Source organism: Sarcophilus harrisii, chromosome 5 (genome assembly GCF_902635505.1).
Source record: "Sarcophilus harrisii chromosome 5, mSarHar1.11, whole genome shotgun sequence".
Lineage (NCBI taxonomy): Eukaryota > Metazoa > Chordata > Mammalia > Dasyuromorphia > Dasyuridae > Sarcophilus > Sarcophilus harrisii.
The window spans coordinates 152,186,833-152,213,077 of NC_045430.1; the positions used below are offsets into that span (position 1 = coordinate 152,186,833).

Sequence of the window (26,245 nt, forward strand, 5' to 3'; positions counted from 1 at the left end):
AGTTCTCCATGTTCCCTTGCTGAAAAATTAGTAGCTTTTGTACTTACTCTCCCTGATCATGGTGCCTCTGTATTTTCAAAGATTGTGCCTGTAGATGATATTATATCAAAATTTTCCCCATTAATGCACAATGGATGAAATTCTTAAAAGTAGCAAGCTTTATATATATATATATATATATATATATATATATATATATATATATATTTACACAGTGAAGCAATTTTTAATTTGTTTTTTGCCTTTTCAGTCCATGATGACAAAATAAACAAGTGATAATAACAAAAATGTTTTACTTCACTCTGTTCCCGTGAACTTTGTATTTTATTCCTTTCCAAAACTATATTTCCACTGTCAATTGTGAAACTCCCTTCTTGCTTGTGGAAATACACTTCACATTCAGGTAAGGCTGTTGCTAGTATCTGAAAAGAAAAAAAAAAGACAGTTTAACTATTTAAGGCTCATGTCGATAACTTCAATGTCTGACATGTCATGTCATGCCATGACAAAGCATAGTATGAAAGTGACCTTGAATTCTCAAGAGCTATATAAGCTATAATCCTTGATATTCCCTGGAGGGAGCCTGACAAAAAACCTGCCAGGACTTAATAGGTAATTGTTGATTAATTGATTGATTGGTTACTTTCTGTCTGTTTTATATTTATTTTGTGTATACATTGTCTCTCCTAATAGAATGTAAACAGTCCTTAAACCATCTATGTTACTTTTAATTTATTTTTCCAATAATCAGTTTACTGGACAAAAAAACCCCAACAAATCCAAAGTTATATCATTGTAACAAAAGCAGATACAATTTAAAAGTTATAGTTAAATAGGACAATTTATAATTTTTTTCTTCTAGAGATGAATAAAATAGTTGTTGGGATTAGTTTCATTGTACTCCCAAAGGCAATGAGAAACATTCTCCTATGGTATGCTTGGTTTAAATAAGCTATTATTTTGAAGTGCTTATGATAATTATAAGCAAATAGACCACCGTGAAGATAATGGCAGTTTATGTGTCAACAACATTTATGGCAGAAGATCAAGTAGAGAATTCCTATGAAGAATTTGACAAGATCCTCAAAGTGAAATAAACACATTCTTTGATACCTCACCTGATGTTTTCAATGTGAAAATGGACATCGGAACCATTAATATCAATTTTAATGTGTTGAAAATAGGGATTATATATATATATATATATATATATATATATATTACTGTAAAGAATAAGCAGTTTCAAAGTAGTGTCCCAAACTATCTTGGAAAATCTGGTACTATAGTATGGTTCTTTGCCAACCTCTATAAATAAGCTGTCAACTTGGAAAAGTGGGAAGTGGACAAATGGGATGACATAAACTCTATCAACATTTCTTTGAGAAGTTTTTACTGATGCCAAAAAGCTGCCACAAGAATCTGAAAGGCTTGGAAACCACTGTGGCTAGCAAACACAATTTCTTTGGCAAACAAAAAAACATGGAAGCCAAGACTGATGATTATGTAGGGTCCTAACTCATTTACAATTTAACAGAGTAAAAAAGGATGGAAGATTATGAATAACATTGATTCTCAAAATAGTTAAGGGAAAAAAAAATTTAAAGAAAGCTTAGTGTGAGACTCAACTAAGTTAAATCATCCCAAGAAAATGTAAAAGTGTATTGGATTAAGAATTACAAACAAGCATGAAATAGAACAGAAGCAGTGACATTTCTATAACATCTATTTTCGTCAGTCATGATAGTGGTTCCACATTTGAACTATATCACCTTAGTACCCAATGAGGTAAACAAAAATTGAAGTGGGCACTTAAGACAATGATGTTATCAGTTTAATCTGTTGTTATTCATCCTACATTCTTAAACAGGATCAATGATATCAAAAGTATGATGTCTTGACTTGTGTGTGAATTGGATTTAAGTGAATCAGACCTGAGTAAAGTTGTCAATCTCATTTCTCCAGTCATCAAAGTCAAAGTAATGACCCAAGATACATTGAATGACAATGATTTTTTAAAATTAAAGTATTTCCCAGGCTTCAGTTTGTCTGAAGTAATGTGCATTCAATGTCTAGGGCTAGGTAGGAAATGAGACTAAAAATGGACTAATTTGCCATCCCCAAAATATCAATCTGACCCTTACAATTTCTGGCCAGTGCAGAAAACGATTGCTATTTACATTCATAAAATAATTACATACTATAAATATACAGTATATAATATACAACACCATAGAATACTATAGCATACAGTATAAAGTGCTATATACTATGTATAATACTAAATTGTCAAATAAGTTTTTAAAACATACAAAAATGCATGTAATGTTGTTGGTCCTTGGGCACTGAAAATATAAATCATTATTTAAAAAGTCTTTTAAGTTCTTCAGTTTACAAAAGGAACAATATAATCCTTTCCATTTTAGCAGAAGGGGAATGTCCAGCAGTGGAAACACAAATGTTGGGGTTGCCCTACTCAATGTACCCTCTATCTGAGCAGCAAAAAGGCTAGCTAGCAGGGAGAAGCTGTTCCATCTGTCCCCGCTCCTCCATTGGTCTGTATCTGATCGAATACACACAGAAGAAATCAACATAGGAGTTGACATGATTTTAAAAACACTGAAAGATTTTTAAGATATCATAAAAAGGTAACTTGAAAAAGAAAAGATCAAAGATTATGCTTTTACAAATAAATCTTATGAAGAAGACATTAGAAATTGCTAATCTAAACGTATTATCTTACTTCTACAATATTATTATAACAATGACTTATTGTGACATAGAGAAAGCTTAACAGGGAACAATCAGTCTTTCACAGATGATTTTTTTCTGCAGTACCTCACATTTATATGGTCACATAATTTTAAATTCATAACAAATCCCTGTACACACATTTTTTGGAATAAAAAAATGTGTTTATTATGTATTAAAGACTGTGCTAAAGTCTGTAAATAGAAATATGAAAGTGAGAGAGCTCTTGATCTTGAGGAGCTTATATTCTTTTTTTAAAAAATAATTTTACTTTTTTCAAGTATCAAGTATTTTTCTCCATCACCTCTTCTAATGCCCCCACTTAGAAAGATAGAACGCACACATATAAGTATAGTCAAATAAAACAACTTCTTGTGTCCATATCCAAAAATTTTCTCATTTTGAATATATTAGTAGTCTATCATTTGCCATTCCTACTTTCCACCACCATTTTATTTAACAAATGAAAATGAAATTTGGATGGATCCCCTCAGACATGGTGTTTCTTCTACAGTTAATAAATTTATGTAAAATTCTAATTTTTTGTATTTGACTACAGCCATAGCTTTACTGAGTAGGGACATTCTATAAGATGTAGAACAGGAGGGCGTTTTTTTCACCTAAGGATTTGATGGCTGCCATGCAAGATGTCTTGCACAGAAGTATTCCCTGTAGGCAGTGAGTTTCTCTCTCTGGGCCCTTACTGGGAATGTTATATACAAAGGGCATTGCACTAATGTAAGGAGCCCTGGAATACTTCAGTACTTTCTCAAGAAAATCCAGTATAGTGTAATATAGATTGGTTTGATCATATGCAATGGAAAAACAAAATAGTTTAAAAATGCATAGTTCTCAGAGACTGATAGGGTGGGCAGTCCATATACAACTCATCTTTCCCTTGGTATATTTTGGGCAGATCCTATAGATGGACAATGATCTGATTCCAGAACTCAGTAAAGAAGGAAGATCTTGGGCTGGATCACCTTTGGGAAACTATGTTGTACTTTTAATTATTCCAAATTACTTGTCATCACAAAAGAAGCAATAGCTCCTCATAATATTTTATATTGACATGACATTAGATATAAATTATGTGACTATGACATATACAATCTTGGAAGATTCAAAATAGCAAGTAACCCAAAGGGCAAACAGAAAGACACATCTTATCAACAATAATGTGTTACCATTATTGACTTACTTGCATGTGAACATGGCATAAAACAGCTATGTTTATGTTTTGAGAGATTTTTTGTGATCTTATTCATGAATGAATGAATAAAAAGATTTATTGAGTGCTTACTATATGCTAAAGATAACAATGTAGATTGCAATCCATTAATGCTTTCTCATACTGATGAGGAAGAAATTGAATATTGGTATCTATTAGAATATCAGGAAGTCAAGTATCATTTGTTCAAAAAGACGGGGAAGGTCAAACCCAGAGGCAGCTTACATGGATACAAAGGATATCTATAGGATTTGGACACTATGATAGTATAACTCAGGATTGAGACTATAGGCCATAGGTTCGTCTTGCTGATTATAAACCTGAGCCATCTGAATAGGAGTTTGTATTTTAACCAGTGTTATCTTTGTCTGCCTGCACTTAGCAAAAGAAATAGTGTTTATTAATTAATATGATTTTTAAGCCCATTTAGCCTCTTTGTTATGGCAACTGCTTTACATTGATTAATTTTTTTTTGTAGTAAATATTGATAACCAAAGTCAATACCTTTACCTTTTCTTATTTCTTTTTTTGGGGGATAAATAGCTTGTTTGAATACATCAAGTTGAAGCAGCTGAAACTGTATATCACATCATATCATCATGTTTTGTTATTTTTTTTTCAAATTTGCTGTTGATTTTATCCTTTGTTCCAAGTAACAGATGCTTTGATTGATGGAAGGATTGGATAGAATGGGAAGGAATTGATAGGTTGTAATTTGAACCAGTGGAGGAAATGCCCATGTTGATAATAACACAGGTTCCTTTAAATATCAAGTGTTCTAAAATTTAAAATAATTTTAAATTATTAAAACTAAAAATTATACTAATGTTTCTGGGATACATTTTATAATATAGGAAGAAATAATTGCAAAAAAAATCTGTATAACATAAATCTGAGAAACTGCTTAGTTTATGACCTGACTCTCAAAATTCTTTCTTTGCTTATCCAAATCCTATTGATTCTTCAAATCTCAGCTCAAGGACCATCTCCTCAAGCATCCAGTCTCTATTCATGTACTAATTTCCACAGCATTAAACATCTGAATAACAACATTTAGGCTTTTATTATGATGCATCTTGTAGTGTTACTTTTTTGAGTATATTAGTTTAATCTGTCTATGAGAGTGGAGGGGCTATGAAAATTCTTTTATGTCTCATCTTATACTTAGCAAGTTTTAACAAATATTTAATTGAATAAAAGTAACTTCATTTTTAGGCTTTAATGGGTTTCAAATGAACCTCAATTTTGGAATAAAGCAAATCTCTTATAGATACTTCAAATATAGTTTTAGAGAACATGTTAGTATATAGGTAGATGGGTATATATTTACTAACATTCAATCCAAGGGTAAGAATAAAATTAAGTACAGACCAAAGGTGCAGATCCAGAGATGGGCATGGCATCCTCAGCTTCATATATATAGAAATCCAAAGGCACAAAGAAATATCCAGGTTCTGGTTCTGTGCATTGATGGCCGATAACGTGAGGACGACATTCACATTGCCCATCATTAGGGGAACACCTTATAGAAAAAGCAAGGAAGAAAATGAAGAGCATTGCTCACTGACAGCATAAAAAAGAGATAATGGATCTATATGATGAATAGAACTATGGGAGTTCAGTGGATCAGGTATTGAAATAAAAATTAAAGCTTGTATTTATTTAGTGACTATGGGAAACTAGATTTTCCCATTTTTATGAAATGTATGAAGTAGCATTGTCACCCTATTTTTGGTTATCAACACAATCAGCTTTTAAAAAATTTAATTAATTTATGGAATAAAATAAACATTTCTATAGCATGCCATCAGATTTTTGCATATGAAACTACAAATCTATGCACAACTTGCTATTTTTTTTAAATGTAAAATAGGTAATAAATAAAATTATCTTGTTTTTTTTTTCTTCTTCCCCCTCCTGCCCTATGACCATCATCTGATCAGTACAGTTGTTCATCATAAAATTGGAAATAATGAAAATCAATAAAATCATAGTGACTTATGTAGATCAATTAATTCTTTCCCTAATATAGTAGCTCACTCAAGATTATAGTAATGTTTGATTAACCGTACAAAATATGTATTTTATGTGGGTTGTGGGTAAAGAATGTATGTATTTTATTATAATATATAAAATATAATAATGAAATGCCATCATCTATTACATTAACTTACAGGTTGCTATAAGCACCCCCAATATCACAGTCACAAGGAGAACAACTGTGTAGATTATTTTTAAGTCCCCAATATCCAACCTGGAATGAAAAAAAAAGGGTGATTTTGGGTATGCAAATATTTGTCATTATGGACAATGGCATAACAATCATTACAATTTGGTAGAAGAGTATCAAAAAACCAAGTAATGTCAACAAGTCACAGTATAGAATATAACTGAACACTTCTTAAATCAGTATTTTTTAGTATATGCTGGCATATTTTCCTATATCTGCTGCTTGACATTAGAATAAAGAGGGAGATTAAAACTGGATTAAGACTTTTAGAACACCTTGTTTAATATATAAAAAACATTTTCTACTATTGTCATATTGCCAATACATAATATATTAAAACTGAAAAATACATGAAAAAGTTTGGGATTACATTGTGTATTACATATAGCAAAGAATATCTTTATCATATAATAAATAACATTAATATATAATATGCTATATTACATATTAATGTTATATGTTAATAATATATAACAAAATGTACATTACATATTTTATACAGGGCATTCCAAAAAGCAAAATCTACAATAAAATTTTTGGAAACTAAATATATATCTATATCTATATCTATATCTATATCTATATCTATATCTATATAGATATAATGCTTTTAAGCCACAATTTCAATTTACCATTTCACTGTACATTTCACTCCCCTTTTTCTGTTCTTCATTGTATATGAAATGTTTGCATTTGCTTATTCATTTTATTGATATCTGTCAAGGTCATGACACAAATGTGTTTTTTAAACATAAATGAAAAAAAATCTGCCAGATCTTTATTTGGACAATTTTGGAGAATTAAGAGAATTGTAGATTTGGGAGTTAAAGATCTAAATTTGTATCCTTATTCAGGTACCTGTGACTTTGACACCTATTATTGGGCTTCATGAGAGGTCTTAAGAGTTGGGTTTGGAGCCAAGAAAACATGGGTCCAAGTTTTGTCTGTGAAATATACTAGCTGTGTGATCCTGAATAAATCTCTCAACTCAATGATTTAGCAAACTAAAAGTTCTAAATTTCAGAGAAGTTGTCAATCTGCATGGTAAAGAAGAGTTTTTTTTCCCTTGATAACATTACATCTTTCCAAATATGTGTAAAGACAGCCCTCGAAATCCATGCCTGAAAATTCTTGTGTTCCAAACCTCTTCTTTTCCCCACCCCACTATCCTCCTCCACAAGACAACAAGCAATCCAATCTAGGCTACAGACGTGCAATCTTTCTAAGCATACCTCTATATTTGCTATGCAATTCAAGAAAAATCAGACCAATGGGGGAAAATACTATGAGAAAGAAAAAGCAAATAAACAAATTAAAAAGGTGAAAATAGTGTGTTTCAATCTCCACCCAGTCTCCATAGTTCTCTGGACATGGACGGCATTTAAAAATTTATTCTGAGAAGAGATCCAAAGTCTTCACCAAACTTCTAAAGGGGACCATCACACACACACACACACACACACACACACACACACACACACACACTTGTTAAGAACTTCCAAAATAGATTATCTCTAATATCCATTCTAGCTCCCCATTCTTTGAATTTTGAATTCCGTGCTTTGTAAATATAGCTGTAGCAAATGTTTTTTATGAATTTCCAGGGTAAGCTAATATGCTGATGAGCATGGACAAGCACCCATATAAAATTCTAGTGTTTCTATTAACATTCTTCCCCTCTCCCAAGACCCTTCCCATCATGTTCCTTCACATTTATTCCCATTAGTTCTTTTCTTGTTAAAAAGTGATTCCACTTCAATATTTAAAACACAACCCTTTCTAAACAGACATATATTTCTTTTTTCAACCAGATTTCTTCAGACACATTAAGGTCACTATTCCTTTTTGGAGACTAAGCTGGTATTTTTTCTTTCTATAAAGTAATGGCTGGCTGTCAAGTTGGAAAGAATAAGAAAAAAAAACAGTTTGGGGTTTTCTGGAACCACAGCAAATTTCTATCTTGAAAAATATTTTTATGCCACTTATTTTGATATACATATGTACATTTTTGGTGAGGTCTCTGAAAATAACCATGTTTATTTAATAAAAAAATTATGTTTAATTTTCAGGGATGTTTTGTGCCATTTCAAAAGACAACACAAAAGGTTATTGTCCTTAAAGTGCCTGTATAGGGCATTCCTCTCTAAACTGATTCTTCTATTTGACATCCTAGAAAACTAGAATTTCTTTTTTTTTCTTTTTTATTTTATTTTCTTTTTTTTTATTTAATAGCCTTTTATTTACAGGATATATACATGGGTAACTTTACAGCATTAACAATTGCCAAACCTCTTGTTCCAATTTTTCACCTCTTACCCCCCCCCACCCCCTCCCCTAAATGGCAGGATGACCAGTAGATGTTAAATATATTAAAATATAACTTAGATACATAATAAGTATACATGACCAAAACATTATTTTGCTGTACGAAAACTAGGATTTCTTGATCCAAGTCACTTGATATGATAGCTTTGTGATAGAAAAACAAATCCTTCAGTAGAATTATCACTTTCTTCCCCCATTTTAATTACTCATCTCCACTCCCTCTCTATTCCATACACATACCATTCCAGTATCCCACTTTCCCTAAATACATTCTGATACAAGAAAGCCATTTTAGTTACTGAAAAGATATTTGAAGCAATTTAAAAAATATTTTTACATGTTAAAAAATCTCAAATACCCCAATAGTCACTTCTAGTGGTACCCATTCTGAAGTAAAACAATAGAGAAGAGGTAAAGGAGTGTAAAATACAGGGAAGATTCTACTAAGGTTGGGGTTAAAGTAGAAATACACATAGTTGGCAATGAAAGAAATCACAGGAAAATCTTTTATATAAAAGTACATACAAGACATTCATCACACTGGGGTCCAGTAGCAAACTGTTGGCACAAGCATTGGCCAGTAACCACATCACAGGTAGAGAATGGTACACTTCCAAGGGGGTTACAATTGCAGGCTGAAAAGAACAGAATACATAATTATCCTTAGGATTACATCTCCACCTATAAAAATGTGCTCTACCTATACAAATACCTTACATTAAATTAAAATAGAATCTGGCTTTCCAAATTTGCCATTTGAATTGTTTATTGAAGTCCTGAATAAAACTTTGGTTTTTGATTTTTACATTTTTTTAGCATAGACTTTTGTCATAGGAAATATAATAACAATCATCCTCAAAGCTCTTAGCTAACTAACTGATAATCAGAGAAGAAGAAATTAGGAATATGGTACAACTGAAAAATGACTGATGGGATAATGATTTAAATTAATGAAGGCACAGGGAGAAAAGGGAATACTCATTTATACTGCACCTACTATTGCTAATCACTTTTACAAATATGTCATTTGATACTAAGGGGAACCATTGAGTGGCACATAAATCAATTGTAGGCAACTTTCTACCATTCTTTACTAGATGTATCTTCTTTTTCCCTCCCCCTCTTTTGTCTTTTTTCTCTTCTCTGTCCTTTGCTTCTTTTTTTTCTTTCCCTCCCTCCCTTTTTCTCTCTCCTATTTTTCCTTTTCAGTATTGCTGAACATTGGTGTTGGTCTTCAGGACTACAAGGTTACAAACTTCTGTCTTGGAATAATATGTATATTAGCCCTGCAAATTTCATTGCATACAAAATAAGCATTTAAAAAGTATAAACTTAAGTCTTGTCTGCTTTATTATTGGATAAAGAGTTCAATTAGGGAAGTAACAAAAGTGATTCTTTCTAGACTTCTAAAAGCCAGCCAGGTGAGTTGATGCAGATGGGACACAAGGGTGGCCAACATCTATTTCCATGAAATTTTAGCTTTTAAGCTAAAACAAAACAATTTCATGAAATAGAAAATTCCAGCTTATTGCTCTCTAAATAATTAAATAACATTCTTCCTCATATGGGCAAAATTTAGAGATAAATAGTGACCTAGTACAAATTGTTATGAACTCTTGTTAAATAAATGTTGATCCTAAAGCTCTCTTCTAACTCTAAAATGCTGTGAGTTTATAAATCAGTGGTTTTTTTTTTTTTTGGTCAGTGATTCTCATGATCTCCCCTGCTATGTCCCTGGCTTTTAATTTTTACATTTCTTAGCACAGACTTTTGCCACAGGTATTTTCCAAACTTCAAATGATGATACAGGCTCATGACAATGGATATTACTTTTGTAAAATCTTGTTAGAAGTGCATTTTCCTTAAAATAAGCCACTTATTTAAAATTTAACTCTCTGGCAATATTTAAGCAGTTATTTAAAAATACTTGATATTTTTTATAAATAGTAAATTTAATTGCAAATTCATTTTCACAAATGTGCTGTTTTTCTCACATTTGATTTAGGATTTCGAGTATTCTTTTTATGTAATAATTTTTACATTCTATTCCAGTTATTTTTTATAATGTAGAAACTTAAAATGTGTAATTGGAATGTGTATTGCATAATAACTTTATCAATAAGGATGCCTGACAAATAAATAAAAAATAAACTTTTTTTTTCTGTTGATATCAAGATTTCTGGAAAAAGTGTGATGTATGGTTGTCTGTACAGTTTAAATTATCTGTATTTACAATAAAGATAGGAAATAGACTTATGATTTCATTGGTATAATGAAAGTCCTTATACCTATTCAAGTCAGCCCCTTTTCTGTAACTTGTTGTCTTAAAGAGTTGTCCTGAATGATGATATGTATAATTGTTTTCCTAAGTTCGCACAGTCAGGGTATTTTAAAGGTAAACTCACAACTTCCTAGCTGCTAGGCCAACTCTCTATCCACTATGACATACAATTTCCATGCATCAATAATAATGAGTAGAAAAGGAGAGAAAAAATGGAAAACTACAAATAAAAAAACAGCCTAAAGTTTATAATAATAATAATAATAGTAATAATATAATTTTTATAATAATAAATTTTAGATGCCAAAATATTTATGTAAATGTTATCATTTGATTTAATTATGAAAGTAGGATTTCAAAGCTGTCTGAGACTATACTTCACAGGTATGTATAAATTGTGTGTAGATTTTTGCTCATTTATATCTGTGATCCCTCTAGATGTTCTGTGAATTTTGGTACAGCTCTTAGGAAGACTTCAAAATACTTTGCTGGTTTAAATGTTTTGAAGCATAGCACTACATTTCTGGACATTTTCCCAATTTTTTTTTCTTTTACTGGGGAAAGAAAAAAATAAAATTTGCATGGTGACTTTTTTATATTAAGTTTAGAAAATCACCAAGAATTTCCTTTGATGTCAGAAACAGAGAAAGTCTGAGGCTGGTTAGTTAAGAACATGGTTCTCCAAGAAGAATGGTTTTAGGCAACAAGAGATGTAATTAAAAGAAAATAATAACTCAGTTATTTACTTACATTGACAACCCAGAGGATCATTGGCATTCAGTCCATAATACCCAGACTTGCACTGGTCACATTGAGGTCCTTCAACGTTATCTTTACAAAAGCATTGACCAGCCTCAATTCCCAGGACTGGATCTGGATAACTTTCACACATACCACCAGACAATGACCCTTCAGGATCACATTCACAAGCTGGAAACATAGATATTTACATATCAATTTTTAAAACTATTTCCACAAAGATCTGAAATTGATGTACTTTGTCCTTTCTCCTGTGCACTTTCCTTTACAGTTAGCCGAATTGTTGAGGGTAATAATTTGTGTAACATAGTGGAGTTTTTATAATGGATTTTGGGACTGGGGTTACATTTGTTTGGAGTGGACACCTCATGTGTCACTGAACTTTCAAAAATACTGATTATTTGAAATTATTTATATTTTAAGTATTTATTATTCTACTTTTTTCAGTTGAATATGTTCAGAATATGAATATCTCATGACCAGTGATCTCAAAATGCATTTTTGTCAGCCTAACAATTGTGCCTTGCAGACTTTGGTACTGTATTTGTTACAAATTTACAAATACAAATTACAAAGAAATATTTATAACATTTTAAGAGCTTCAGTACCTTAGACCTACTAGGCCTCTTAATAAATGGTTAATTGGATTAAATGGAATTTTAAGAAAATTCTTTCTTCCTCACCACAAAACAATTGCCATTTGCTAAGGTTAATACATACATAGCTATATCAGCTAATTCAAATACTTACAAAGTCAAATACATAGCAAAATCAGCTAATGCATAATTCAAGTGAACTCTTTTTTGAGAAGGAAAGGAGAGTTTAGTCTTTAGAAGGATAGAATCATGGATTCCATGGAAACCAGAGTTTCCTGGTGAGGTGCCAAGTGAGTTAAACAGGATTTTGGAGATGGGGCTAAAGTTTCTCAATTCAATGGCCATTAGGGAGGTAGCATTATTCTCAGGGGAAAGTAACCTTAAACTTTACCTAAACTTGTATAATTCCAGGGAACTGCTCTTTGAAGAAATGAACTTAAATTAATAGAAACCAATTTCTATCTGCTTAATTAAAAAAAAATTTTTAAAAAGGAAATCCAAGATTTTGTTTACACATCAATGACTCAACTTAGAGCATTTGGTGGAAACCTTCATTTGGGGCAGTTATCTAGTGTCACTGAAACAAACTACTCAGTTGAATAACTATATTTTTACTTCTTTTTTTGTTATGGTGTTCATGAAATCTAGATACAATCAAATATGGAAAAACAGCACCAGATCCTATTTAGCATTGCAAAACCACAACTTCCTCCTAATTCGATCCAGTTGTCTCCACAATAGGAGGATCAAAATGAATTCATTTTAGGACTGTCCAAAAGGAAGCAGACTTTGCTCTTCTTGAGAGCAACACAAAGAGAATAGAATTGAATCCCAAAGGGCCCTTCCCATGCAGTAAAAAAAAAAAGTTTGGAAGCATCGTTTTTTTGAATTAACTTCACTTAGAAATAACCCTCTTACATGGATACAAGAATACAAGGCCAATGATGTCTATCAACACCACATGACATTATTTATAGGAATATTTATTACAGATGCGGCTACTGATTGGTTTTTGTGTTAAACTTGAACAAAAAATATTCCTGCCAGGAACCTAGGAACCAATTGATCTTTGATCTGAAACCTAGTCCAACTAATATCTAGGCTCTAACAACCATCCTCATGACCCCCACCATCTTACTTGTTTCAAATTATTACTTAATGTTTATAACTTTAATTATCACTTAATTTTAATTTTTTTTTCCAAACACATACAAGGTGCCTTAGGTTAGCAGTAAGAGAGGCTGAAGGATTTAGAATTGGGACTGGATCCTAGCTAGCTTATTATTTATTTTTACTGAAGAAACTCAAACTCTTCTGCCCAGTTTTTGTATGACCCTTGAAACTAATCAATCAACAATAATTAATAAATCAACAAGCAGTTAATAAGTGCCTACTTATGCCAGAGGCAGAATGGTGGCTACAGAGCTAACCTTGAACTCAGGAGAACCTCAATTCCAGACTTACTCACTTCTGACATACTGTGTTATGTGACTTTGGCCAAATTACTTAATGTCTCCTCACTTTTGGAAACTTTCTAATAACGTAAGTACTGAGAAGAATGACCTATATTAATAAAGGAGATTTCCTTATTTGGCAGTTCCTAATACCAATGAGATCATAGGTCCATTCTCTGTCCTGTTTCTGTGTATTAGACATTATGTTGGGCTCTGGGAATATAAATTTCATGCCATATAGCATAGGGGCTTGTTTTATATTGTTTTTTTCCCCTTGTACAAGAATGGTGACTGGCACATGGTAGACATTTAAGAAATATTTGTTGGCACTTTAATTGACAATAATAATATTAATTCACATATAATTTTCTTTACAACTCCACGGAATGAATATATAAACATTATAGTCTATATTCCCCCATAGGAAGAAATTGGTTTATAGTTGGCATGGTGAGAGCAAAAATTCTACCTACCTGCTTCCCTGTAAGCTAGGTAAATTTTTCCTTAAAAAGGTCCTGAAAACAACCTTTAGATAATTGGCTCAAGGACCTAAAATCTCCAGGCTGTTGATATCATTTCCTGATCTCTTGAGTATAGAATAACTCTGAAGTTTGGCTATGATGGGCAACTTAAAGGCAGAAGAGTTTCACTCAGATGAGTCAATTCATAACTCAATGTAGATACATTTGTTGAATATTCTTCCCCTACCATAGCTAAGTAAATGTCTTTTTACTGAATGTTTAATAACATATGATGGCTTCATTTTGTACCAATATGGAATTTAAATTGCTGAGTTGAATTACACCCAGCCAAGAACAGCTGGAAATTTGAGATCTCTAGCAAGTTATTTTTCAATCATCTTTAGGATTTAAGAATTTAGAATTTAATTTCATTTAAGAATTTAGACTTTAAACCAAACTGCTCACATATGTGAAAGTAAATGAGTATATGCAGAAGGGAGTAGGGTGAAGCCAGCAAAGATTGCGTGCAATCATTGTGGTCAAAGGGGTTGTCAGAATTTCTGTTTTAGCTACATGACAAGAAAAACTGGTTAATAATAAACACACAACAAAAAGCTATGGCGTGGCAGTACCTTAACATGAAAAATGGATTGTCCAAAGGCAATATTTCACTCAAACTCAGATATTTTCCCAAGTTCATCTGAAGGATCTGTGGTTCATGCTGACTTGTTCTTAGACTAATTGCTGTCCTTGAATTTGAAGTTGTATAGATTAGAACTTACCAAGAGAAACAGTCTTCCTTGGACATACCAGAATGAAACCATATTGTTTGGCTCAAGGTCCTTGCCACTTCAATTATTGTCTGAAGAAGGAAAGTCTCCAGAGAAAATGTTCTCATCCCCTGCAGAGCTGCCATAACTAGTAAATTTGGCACTCTGGATAAGCTGCATGAAATATACTTTGGGCAAACAGTATGAACTGTTCTTTCAAATCAGTTTTGTAACTCATGATGTGAAAATAAAACAAGAAGCAATTAATAAGAAGTCAGTTGAGTGAGGGGGAGGGGGGAAATTAGTCACCAAAGTAGTTTCTATGCAGCTGGAGTTTGTTTTAACTTTTTATACCCTCTAAATGTTGCAGCTTTGTTTTAAAGTCCCATTTACCCCACCCTAGTTACATCTCTGATACAGCAGAGTTTGGAAATGCTTGCTTAACGTTAAGAACTGTTAGTTTTTTGAAGATCAAAGAGCAGCCTACTCACGAATGCAAGCATGGGGATCTGAAATTTCTTTGAAGGGGTCTCTGTAAAACAGGGGTTTGCACTGATCACAATGTTGTCCCATAGTATTGTGCTGACAGTCTTCACACACTCCACCGCTGACACTGTTACTTGAGAGGTACAGAGACATATCAAAGTGACAGCGTTCCGAGTGACCATTACAATTACATGCTGTGGAGGGGAAAAATATAATTAAACTTTTGCAGGTCCCAGTAAATTAATTAACAAGTCTGACTTAGAAGAAAAGCCTTTGGACTGCAACTCCCTCCTCTATCTCTGGAAAGAATTTCTTTTCCAAGGTAGATAAAATTCAAGGAATTGGACTAGATCACATTTTTGATTCCTTCTAGTCCTACTAATCTATGAAACTATAATTCTCAGTCTAGGTTGTGACCAATAGATATTAAAAAAATAAAATATTAAATTAAAACTCCCTAATTATATTTTAAATACTTTGGAAGTTATATGTTTCATACAGTCCATCTTTTCATTCAATCAAAACAGGATTAAACATATTTTAACTTTCACAATATAAATTCTTGCTTTATCATTTAAAAAAATGTTTAAATTTCTTGAGATAGCAAGTTTTCTCACACACATGCTTTTCGAATACCACACTTAGAAGAATTTGGTATACTATACTTTTTTGTGTCTTTATTTTTGTATGAGGTATTTCTTGGAAAGAAATTTCCTTTATTAATTTAGGTCAGTACCTGGCAAGTCCCTTAACTTTTCTAGCATCCTCAGAAACTCTTTTAAGACTATAAAGTAGATGAAAGAGTGCCAATCTGCATTGGTAGAGGGAGCTTCCTCATCTGGGACTTCCTTATACTAGTAAAATCACAAGTCTGGTTCCTAATGCCCTGACTACCTGGGTTACCTTGAACCTTTCCCAAGCTTATTAATATAAAACTGAAGAAAGGAAGCTGAGTAAAAGCCTTTGGCTTTATTTTGCATGTTCATAACAATTCTGGGATAGCATTATTTATAGTAATGCAAAAGTCTGTCTTGCTCATGTGATGAATTCTTATTTCCTGCTATTAGAAAGTGAGATAAGCTCAGTTTCATGCAGCTGGATGAGATAAATATATGGCATTTGAAGAAGTAACTGGGATTAGTGTGTATATTCTTAGAATCGTGACATCCCACCATCATTTACTTCATTTGTATAATGCTTATTTTCTTTTTGCAAAAAGGGCAAAACAACATGACTTTTTTTTTTAAAGAGGCAATCAGGTTTGAATGATTTGTCCAGCATCACACTGATAGTAAGCATATGAGGCTGGATTTGAACACAGGTCCTCCTGACTCCAGAGCTGATCCTCTATGTACTGTACCACCTAAGCTGCTCTGGCATGAATTTTTTGGAAAAAAAAATGTGTTGAGTTAAAAATTCATTTTTCAAGAATTCGAGAAATTTAAAGCAGAACATGAAACAACTGGAAACTGCAAACCTTGTCTGGAAGTTTTGGAATTATAGCACCATTTCTTTGTGAAGGACCATACTTGAATTGGTATGTATGTATGTATGTATGTATGAACATGTATATAGGACATGCATGAACTTACATCCTACCCTTAAAATAAGCTGAGTATATATTTTCACTCACATCTGCAAGCATTATCCTGGAGACCTTCAGCTGGCCTCCAGGGAACATCATGAAAGAATTCCTTGCATCTCTCACAGTTTGGACCATCTGTATTGTGCTGGCAGATACAGTGACCATGAACCTGGTTTAGATAAAGAAATAAGCATTTTATAAAAGAGGATTTTTCTGTTTTGGTGGCTTTTTTAATGGAAAAATATTATCTTTTGATAGACATTTCAAAGCTGTGGCCCATTTGATGTACTTGTAAAGGCACACTATATCAGCCTAGTGAATGACCATTTTTAATACAGATAGAGAACTGCCCTGGAAATTGGACTGGGGCAGTCACTTCTAAATGTTTTGATTTTCCTGTTTCTAAGATGGAAGAGAATAGCAACAACAATAATAACTTAAATCTATATAGCACTTTAAGTTTTGCAAAATTCTTTTTGCATTTTTTCTGTCTATCCCTTTTTGTCTCATAGTAATGGAACCTTAAATAGTTCATTTTGATATTATTATAGGGAGTATAGTAAAAGAAGAATATTTACCTGCCAATGTGACTAAGCCATCAGAATTAATGACAAAATCAATATACAACATGATAAACTGATTCTAACTTAACTTTCCATCAAGGTCAAGGGTATGTCTGAGGTGTAATGACTCTTCTGGCAAAGTTATTTGTGACAAGACAGTAAGTAGGAAGAAAGGAGATAAATGCTGTGCAACTAACTGAAGGAATATTAGGTTCACATTAGCTTCATGAAGTTAGCATCTACTCGGTCCTCCTAAGAATGTCCCAATTGGCTTTCTTTACTCCATTTTTATTCTTTACTTCTCTGTTTTCCATTTTAAAAAATAATAAAGATTCCATCTCCCAGCCTGGGATTGGTTTTTAAATATTCTGCCACTATCAGAGTCTGATATAGAATGAAATTGAAATTGAAATTTATGGGTATTGGGAAAATACTTGGCAAGAAATGGATAAAAGGGTAGAAATAGAAAAGCAGAGTCTTTTAGGCCCCTCAGTAGACCATGTTCAAATTGTAAATAAAGTCTTAATAACTCTATCATCATTATCTCGATGACACTTACTAGATATGTGACCTGGGCAAGTCACTTTACCCTGCTTGCCGTTTCTTTTCTGTAAAATGAGCTGGAAAAGAAAATGAGAAACCTTTCCAATTTCACTGCCAAGAGAACACTAAAAAAAGAGTTAGACAAGACTGAAAAACACTCCTACTTACAGTGACTAATAAAGGGAGCTAACAGTGTAGATGATCATCCAGTCTAATGTAACTATGAGTAGTTATTAATTAAATTTTAATTAAATATGGAAATATATGGATTAGATGACAGTTTAATCCGTTGAATTAAAAAGTGATTGAATAAGTAGATTTAAAGAGTATTCATTTATCAGTTATTTCAATTGTTTACAACTCTGTGACCCCATTTCTTGGAAAAGATATTGAAGTGATTTGCCTTTTCTTATCTAATTCATTTCACAGATGAGGAAACTGAGGCAAACAGGATTAAATGACTTGCCTAGGGTCACATAGCTAGTAAGTGTCTGAGATCAGATTTGAACTCAGAAAGCTGAATCTTCCTGAAGTACCTGGTCTGGTACTCTATCTATTGTACTATGTACTTGTTATTAATGGTTCAATATAAAATCGGGATATCTCCAGGAATGTTACTTAGGAATCTACTCTTATTCCTATACTGTTAACTAATTTTTTAAATTAATGATTTGAATGGAAGCATAGTTATTATGTTTATCACATTTGTACATTTGGGAATAGCAAAAACTGGATGACACTCAGAATCTGAAAAGATCTCAACAGGCTAGAAAACTGGGCTGAAGTAGTACCTGGGACATTAATAAATGCCTGTGGATTTACTGAATCTAATAATATAGAAACCTATAAAATAAATAAGATTTAATAAGGATAAAGGTAAAGTACTACATTTGTATTCAATGAGGGAGACATCATGTAATATGTGTATGTGTGTATGTACATATGTGTGTCTTTGTGTAGGTTGATAAATACGCACATGTATATATTACATATATATGTATTTGTAAATGCAATATATATAGATATACACACATATATACATATGAGATGGGGGAAAAGTTAGAGGGGGGAGAGAGGGAGAAAGAGAGAGGGATGGATGGAGAGACAGACAGACAGAAAGAGAGGGGGGGAAAGAGAGAAAGAGAGAGAGAGAGAAAGAGGGAGAGAGAGAGAGAGAGAGAGAGAGAGAGAGAGAGAGAGAGAGAGAAGAAAGGAGGGAACAGAAAGAAAGAGAGAGAGAAATTTTGGAGGGGCAGATACTAGCAGGTAACCTCCACTTCAGTCCTACTCCAATGACTTATTACTCTGGCAGGTGCTATTAAGCCATATCTAGCCCATACAGGCTTTTAGTCCAGCCCCAGTGATAGAGGGTTTTTTCCCGTGTGTTTCTTTCATTTGAACACCAATGGCATTTGTTGTTAAATGGCTCATTGGCAGGTATCAGGGCACTGCAGATTTTAGATATAGCAACTCTCAAATCCTATCAGTTATCAGAGATGGTTTGGGATCTGTGTTCCTGGATTGTCTTCGAGACTGAAAGTTATTAGAGTACTGATGTATGGGCAATAGAGCCTATTAAAAACAGAATATTGTACTTTCATAATGCTGGCAGTTTTTCAAGGCAAATGACAAGAATCAGAAAGATCCACAACGTGGAAAAACAAACCTTTACCCTTGAAAGTTGCTTTGCTTGCAGCTGATGATAGTAATGGCTACAGATGAGAGGACTGGCAGGAGTGAGCTCTCTGGACAGCTGTGGAGGCTGAGTCTTTGCTAATGGCAGCCCTTTGCTGGGGTCACCAGAGATGCCAGGCTTTGTTTTTTGTTTTATTGTTTTTGGTTATGTAGGTGCAGGAACTAGACTTTATCAGACTATTTAGAGGTGATCAAACTCTGGCAAACTGATCAAATTCCCAAAGGGACTGACTTAAAAACCAGAGACCCACTTCTTTATTACAAATGCTGCCCAGAACAGAACAAAAACTGCCCAGGCAATAAGTTCTTCAACAAATGATTGAGTAAATGAATGTGAAGTTCCCTCCCCATCCTCATTCCTGCCTCTTGAAAGAACAGTTCTAGTCTTGAAATATTTTTCTTTCATTCTCATGTTGGTTCAAAACTGTCAACTTTGCAAAGAATCAAGCAGGGTGTGTGTGTGTGTGTGTGTGTGTGTGTGTGTGTGTGTGTGTGTGCGTGCGCTTTCATTTCCATGCTTATGGAATGGGGTACATGGAAGAAAGAATTTTTTAAAATGTCTTTTTGCATACAGAAGTATTAGAGGGATATTTGGGAGTTCAAAAATTATGCCCCAAAGGGATTACCAATTAAATCTGCATAACTAAGTTGAATTCTATCTGTTCTCTCCAAGAACAGACATTTTCCTGCTGATTTCAGAATGATTCAGTGACAATATGCATTTGTGTCAATGCTGATCTATCAGGATAATGAAAGGAAATATATCAGGAGGGTCTGGAACTTACCATTCCAGGTGGGCTGAAGACATCTCCCCGGACATCCTGTGTGGGGCCACATTTGTTAGCATGACCATTGCAAAAGCATCTTCCCCGAACAACCATATCATAGAGAGCATAGTAATACTTATCAAGGGGATCATTTGGTCTTCTTCCAAGCAATGTATCCCCCAAAGTGTGTAGTTTGGTAAAGTTTATCCTTAGATTTGTTAGAGTCACTAGATCTAGAACAAGGAAAACGAACCAAAAGAACATATAAGCTACATCTATGCAAAACATCTTCCTTAGCCAACAGGAATTTTAGGTTGAGTAAACACCCAAATGCAAGGTCAGAATTTAGAGAGTTTGAATTAATGAAGCAAATAGTAAAAGCAAACAAAAAACCCCTCTCTTTTGCTAAATACAAATACCTAAGAAGGATACACAGCCATAGGCACAAGCCTATAGTTCCCCACCAATCATAGTGTACCTGGATTGAGAACAACAATCCACAAGAGAATTTAAAAAAAAATACTGAGACTAAAGAGCTTAAGGAAAATGAAATAAGGTTTGCCTGCCAATTTCTATTATGTATATTATTGATAAAATGTTTAAATATTCATTTTAAAATACAATTTTTGACAATAACAATTACTATAAAATTAAGCATTTTTATTCCCATCCCCTTCCTGATAATGGTTTACATAGGATTCAAACAAAATTAAGCTTAGACATGTTTACTTTATTTGGGTTTTGGGTCTTCATGACTAATGCAATGCAGCCTAACCAGCTCCACTGGGCCTGAGCAGAATGAATAATGTAAAAGACAAACTTCTTTTAAAATATTTAGAGAAGATCCAATTAAATATGGCATCAAATTGGAATTTGTAATATGGAATAAGAAAGAATAAGATGCGCCAAAAGAGCAAGACCATAACACCACCAAAATGTATCAGTAAGGATAGATAAGGATTAAAAGTCCAAAGTTACTCATACCCTTTATGTAGGGGCTGTAGGGATTTTCTATTTCAAAGCTGGGATCCAAAGCTTTTAAAACAACCTATAAAATAAAGATGTACAAACTATCAATATTTTAGTTCACATTCACAATTGCAAGATTCAACCCTAATGAAGGTATGTCTGAACACACAAAATGCCTTCTCACTTCAACTCAGCTACTCAGAATGCTCTAAAAGAAAATGAGACTAAAACAGAGAGTAAGAAATGAATATGGTCCATATTTTGTAAACATAAATAAAAGGCAGTATGGTATAAAGAGAAGGAAGGAAAGAAACAAGCATTTAAGTGCCTTCTATGTGTCAGGCATTGTGCTAAGTACTTTGCAAATATTATTTTATTCTCACAACACCCTTGGGAAGTTAAGTGCTATTATTACCCTCATTTTACAGAAGAGGAATCTGAGGTAGACAAAGGTTAAATGAATAGCTCAGGGTCACACATCTAGGGTCTGAGAGTCAAATTTGGTCTTGCATAGATATATTGCCTCTATGCATAGTATGGCTTTTATACTGCACATACTATATACTATATGTATATAGTATATATGTATATACATAACATAAACACACACACATACACATATGTTTTTGTATTGCCTAGATTTTATCCAGTATCTCTATCCTTCCTCTTTTGCCTTCAAGATTATTTCTTATCATAAATTTGTGTTTCAGATGAATTTAGGATTAATATCAAAATATCAAGCTTTTCATCTTTTTCTAAAGTCAACAGTTGAAGTTTCAATAATAACAAGCCAAATATTTCTCCCCCAGATCTACTTCAACCATATAGATAGAAAAGGGAATTCAATTTAAATAAAAGAAATCCAAGGGAGAGTTAGGTAGTAAAGTGGCTAGAGTGCCAGGTATAGAGTCAGAAATAACTGAGTTCAAATCCAGCTTTAGATACTAGTTGTATGACCTTGGGAGTGTCACTTAATCTCATTTGCCTCAGTTTCCTCATCTGTAAAGTGAGCTGGAGAAAGAAAATGGCAAACTGCTCCAATACCTTTGCTAAGAAAAATGGGGGTCACAAAGAATTGGGTAAGACTGAACAAAAGAAATCCAAATAAATTGTACCTCTCCTTCAGTAGAGGGCTCAATATCAGAATACTTGGAATCGCAAACAAGGTCATCTACTCCTTGTGCTTGGCCAGAGGGGATGTTGGGAAAAGATGTAGCACAGTCTTTTGCAAAATATCTAAAAATTTTCCACGTTTGGCCATAGTCCACAGAACGCTCAACCAACATGGCTGCAGGTCGGAATGTCTGTAAAAGAGGATTTCAACAAACTTCTTCAGAAAGGTGGAATTTAGTATTAATCTTAAATAGAATTCTAAGATTTTCTATTGCACATTATCCATGGTGAGGCCTATAGAATGACTGGTGGTTAAACCCAAGCTTTGAATATTTGGTAAGGAAGATGCTTTATAGATCCAAAGGAACATTGTGATTAGGACCCTAGGACTTGGCTTTCTCATCACAATAGTTTGACAGGGAGTCTTGAATTTCCTTTAATCTTCTGTCTCCTAATCCTTATAAGCTCTGATTCTTTACATTCACATTCCTATATCCTCTGCTTAATTATCTGTCAGGTCCTCTATCTTTTTTCTCATGTAGGGCACTATACGAATACTTGAAAGATTTGGCCTCTGGTCCCATCTCTGCCAATAAATAGATCTATAACTTTAAGACAGTCTTCTTATCTCTCTGGACCATATTTTCTTTATCCATAAAATGAGGGGATTGAGGGTAGGTTCTTAAACCCCTTTCAGTTTACAGGTTCTATAGTTCTAATCCCCAGGGTCCTACACATACACACTTGGGAACTTAAAAATCAAATACAATTTCTACATTCATAAAAGAAGACCAAAAGAGAATTGTGCATGAAACTACAGATCTCTATTATGTATAGCTTGCTTTTCTTTTTCAGGATATAATAAATTCAAACTTCAGCTTTCAAAGTTATCTTGCTTGTCTATGCTTCCTTCTGGCCTTTTTTCTATTCTCTTCCCTGATTTTTATTATTTTCTTTAAAGATGCCTCAGTGACTTCCTTTTCTACTTCTTTTTCTTCCCTTTTTTTGTTCTTTTCCCCTCCAACCTGGTCCTCTCATTTTCCTTATTGGGAAAAAAAAAGAAAATGCAAGTTTTTATAACTATATATATATACATCTATACTTTTTAGATAGCACATTTTAAAGATTTGTCCCTCTCAGTCATATACACCTCTTCCTTAACATAAAGTTTCTTTTCTTTTCATTGAGAATATAAAAAATAAGATGGTTTAAGTTTGGATTTATGTAGCACTATAAACTACAGAGGAATAGTATAGATGAAATAAGTGTTCATTGGTTATTGTCTAAGGAAAGGATCAGATCTTAGACACCTATACCTTAAAAGTCATTATAAGATGGCTGAACTGAAACAGTGTCTCTAGGTCCAGTCTGATGCTGACATTATCAAGACCTAAAGAGAAATTAAGAAAGAAAATGAGTTATAGTCATATGCAATAACTTACCATGTAATGTCTGTATCTGGAATTTATAATAATTTTTTAAAAAGACAAATAAGATTAAAAAGTGCTAGTTAAAGCAGTTTACTATTTTAAAAAATAGTATTAGAGTGCATTGCTAGGACCCTAGTTGTGCTCCTGGAATGAAAATCTGAGTATAAAATTTGCTGGTCTTGTCCAGTCTCTGGCTACAATCCATCTTTGTGGCAGAACACCACTGTGTGGCAGTATTGTCAATAAATGGGAAAGAAGGAGTAGTCTACTATTCTGTCGTAGGTGGGAGAGTTGGATGTATTTCTCCTTTTCTAAAGAGATAGGACCTGATTAATTAGATATAAATGGCTTTTAAATCCACAGAAGGACTGTGTCTTACCCAAACATTGGATCTTCCCCAGTTTAGCATAAGTGTTCTGCACACAACAGGTATATATATATATATATATATATATATATATATATATATATTTTTTTTTTTTTTTTTTTGAAAAGCTGAATGAATACATTTCTATTGAAGAGATGCAGACTTGGGAGGTATACAATTCACACATCAGCTTAAAATCATCATCCCAAAATGATGTCAAAAGTTGCTGAGGAACAAATGAAATAACTACCATGCAGGACCGTGTGTGTGTGTGTGTGTGTGTGTGTGTGTGTGTGTGTTTGAGAGAAAGAGAGAGAGAGAGAGAGAGAAAGTGACAGACAGATGTAGACACAGACATCCCTTTGGCAATCTCATGGATTCCTCTAGAATAATATTTTAATATGCATAAAATAAAATAAGTAAACATAAAAATAATATACATAGAATCTCATTTTACTATGCTTAACATATAATAAAAGCCTACAAAGGAAAACAATTATGTTGAAGAAAAATTTTAAAAGTATATATTTTTTAAGTCAAAGGACCCCAAGTTAAGAACTCTTGCTCTAGAGGAAATATTTTCAGCATCTGAAGATAGCTTAGAAACTGAGGCAGAGGAGTATAATTAAGAAGGATCCAGGTAATGCAGGAGTATTCTTTAGGATTGCCAAAAAGATAGCTGGGGTTTCAGGCCAATGAAAGAGAGATTTGAATCTACCAAAGGCAGATAATAGGACTATGACATTATAGGTATAGATCTAGAAGATCTATAGGTATAAAACCTCCAAGGTCATTTCGTCCAATTCCCACATTTTAAAAATGAAACTGAATAAAATGTGTTAAAGGAGATATTTGAACCCAGACCTTATTCGTATCACCCTACCATACTTCCTCCTTATGGAATAGGAGGGAGAACTGGGTGAGATTAAAAATAATTATGGGTCTTGAGGAATGATGGGAAAAATAGTTGAGGTTCTGTGCCAACAATGAAGAGAGAACTGAATTGGACATGATATTGTAGGTCATTAATCAAGGTGAAGCTATGGTTTCATGGTTAGTTTATTTGTATTCAACTCACTTTTTTGAGCTAAGATAGTAAGGTAGTAAGAAAAAAATTACATTATCTTTTTCCACTTTCTCTTGCTTATCTATGTCATTAAGTCAGAAAAAGAGTAGTGAATTATATAACCTGGGTAGACAATAATAAATACTGCTTCTATGAGATTCCATAGAATTTCATAGACATATTCATTTTGTGGCAATTCATTTCATATGGGACTTTTCCCAACATTTTTCTGTTATTTTCAAGGAAAAATGACATACATGTAAGGATCAGATTCCACCTGCGTCCTGATCTCTATAAATTCAAGATGATGAAATTTGAAATGTATAAATTAGATGGGTTAAATCTTATAATTTATCATCTTTGAACCCTTTTTATTGGATCAAGAAGGAAATAGTTAATAGGTGCATGAAACAAGCTAGCCATGCCTCTGAAGGTCTTGCCTTAAGAGTTGACTGAAGTTAGAGTGGGAGAGAATTCTGTGTTTAAAGGTACCCTGAGGAAGCTGACCCTGTGCCTGAGCAAAAGGCATCATAGGGAGGGTTAGGGATGAATAAAGAGAGATTGTTATACCCTTCTTAAACTTTCCCCTCTTTTATTGACCATATAATTGGAGATATTGGATCAGTAGTTAGCAGTACACTCAGCCAGGGGTATGAGAAGATACACTGAGGACAAAATTGGATCCAGCAATAAAAAGATCCAAGAGGGGAAGCTCCAGGGAGTCTAAACTCTTATAGCAGAGAGAACAATAGCTATGAATTGTTGAACGCACTATCCCTAGAACCCAGATGAAAGCTCTATCTGAG

The 26,245-nt window shown here is 33.3% G+C and overlaps 1 protein-coding gene across 3 annotated transcripts in view; it reads right to left on the reverse strand.

Moving 5' to 3' along the window:
* LAMB4 (laminin subunit beta 4) overlaps positions 1–26,245 on the reverse strand; it is a 138,224-nt gene that overhangs the window by 84,407 nt on the left and 27,572 nt on the right. For all 3 annotated transcript variants that reach the window (XM_023504778.2, XM_031938766.1, XM_031938767.1), the window contains 11 exons: positions 23,893–23,966; positions 22,579–22,767; positions 21,479–21,542; positions 20,513–20,727; positions 16,975–17,095; positions 15,347–15,535; positions 11,566–11,745; positions 9,060–9,169; positions 6,154–6,233; positions 5,351–5,501; positions 297–422 (listed from right to left, as the gene is read on the reverse strand). In XM_023504778.2, coding sequence (XP_023360546.1) covers positions 297–422; positions 5,351–5,501; positions 6,154–6,233; positions 9,060–9,169; positions 11,566–11,745; positions 15,347–15,535; positions 16,975–17,095; positions 20,513–20,727; positions 21,479–21,542; positions 22,579–22,767; positions 23,893–23,966 — 1,499 coding nt within the window. The remainder of the gene's footprint in view (positions 1–296; positions 423–5,350; positions 5,502–6,153; positions 6,234–9,059; positions 9,170–11,565; positions 11,746–15,346; positions 15,536–16,974; positions 17,096–20,512; positions 20,728–21,478; positions 21,543–22,578; positions 22,768–23,892; positions 23,967–26,245) is intronic.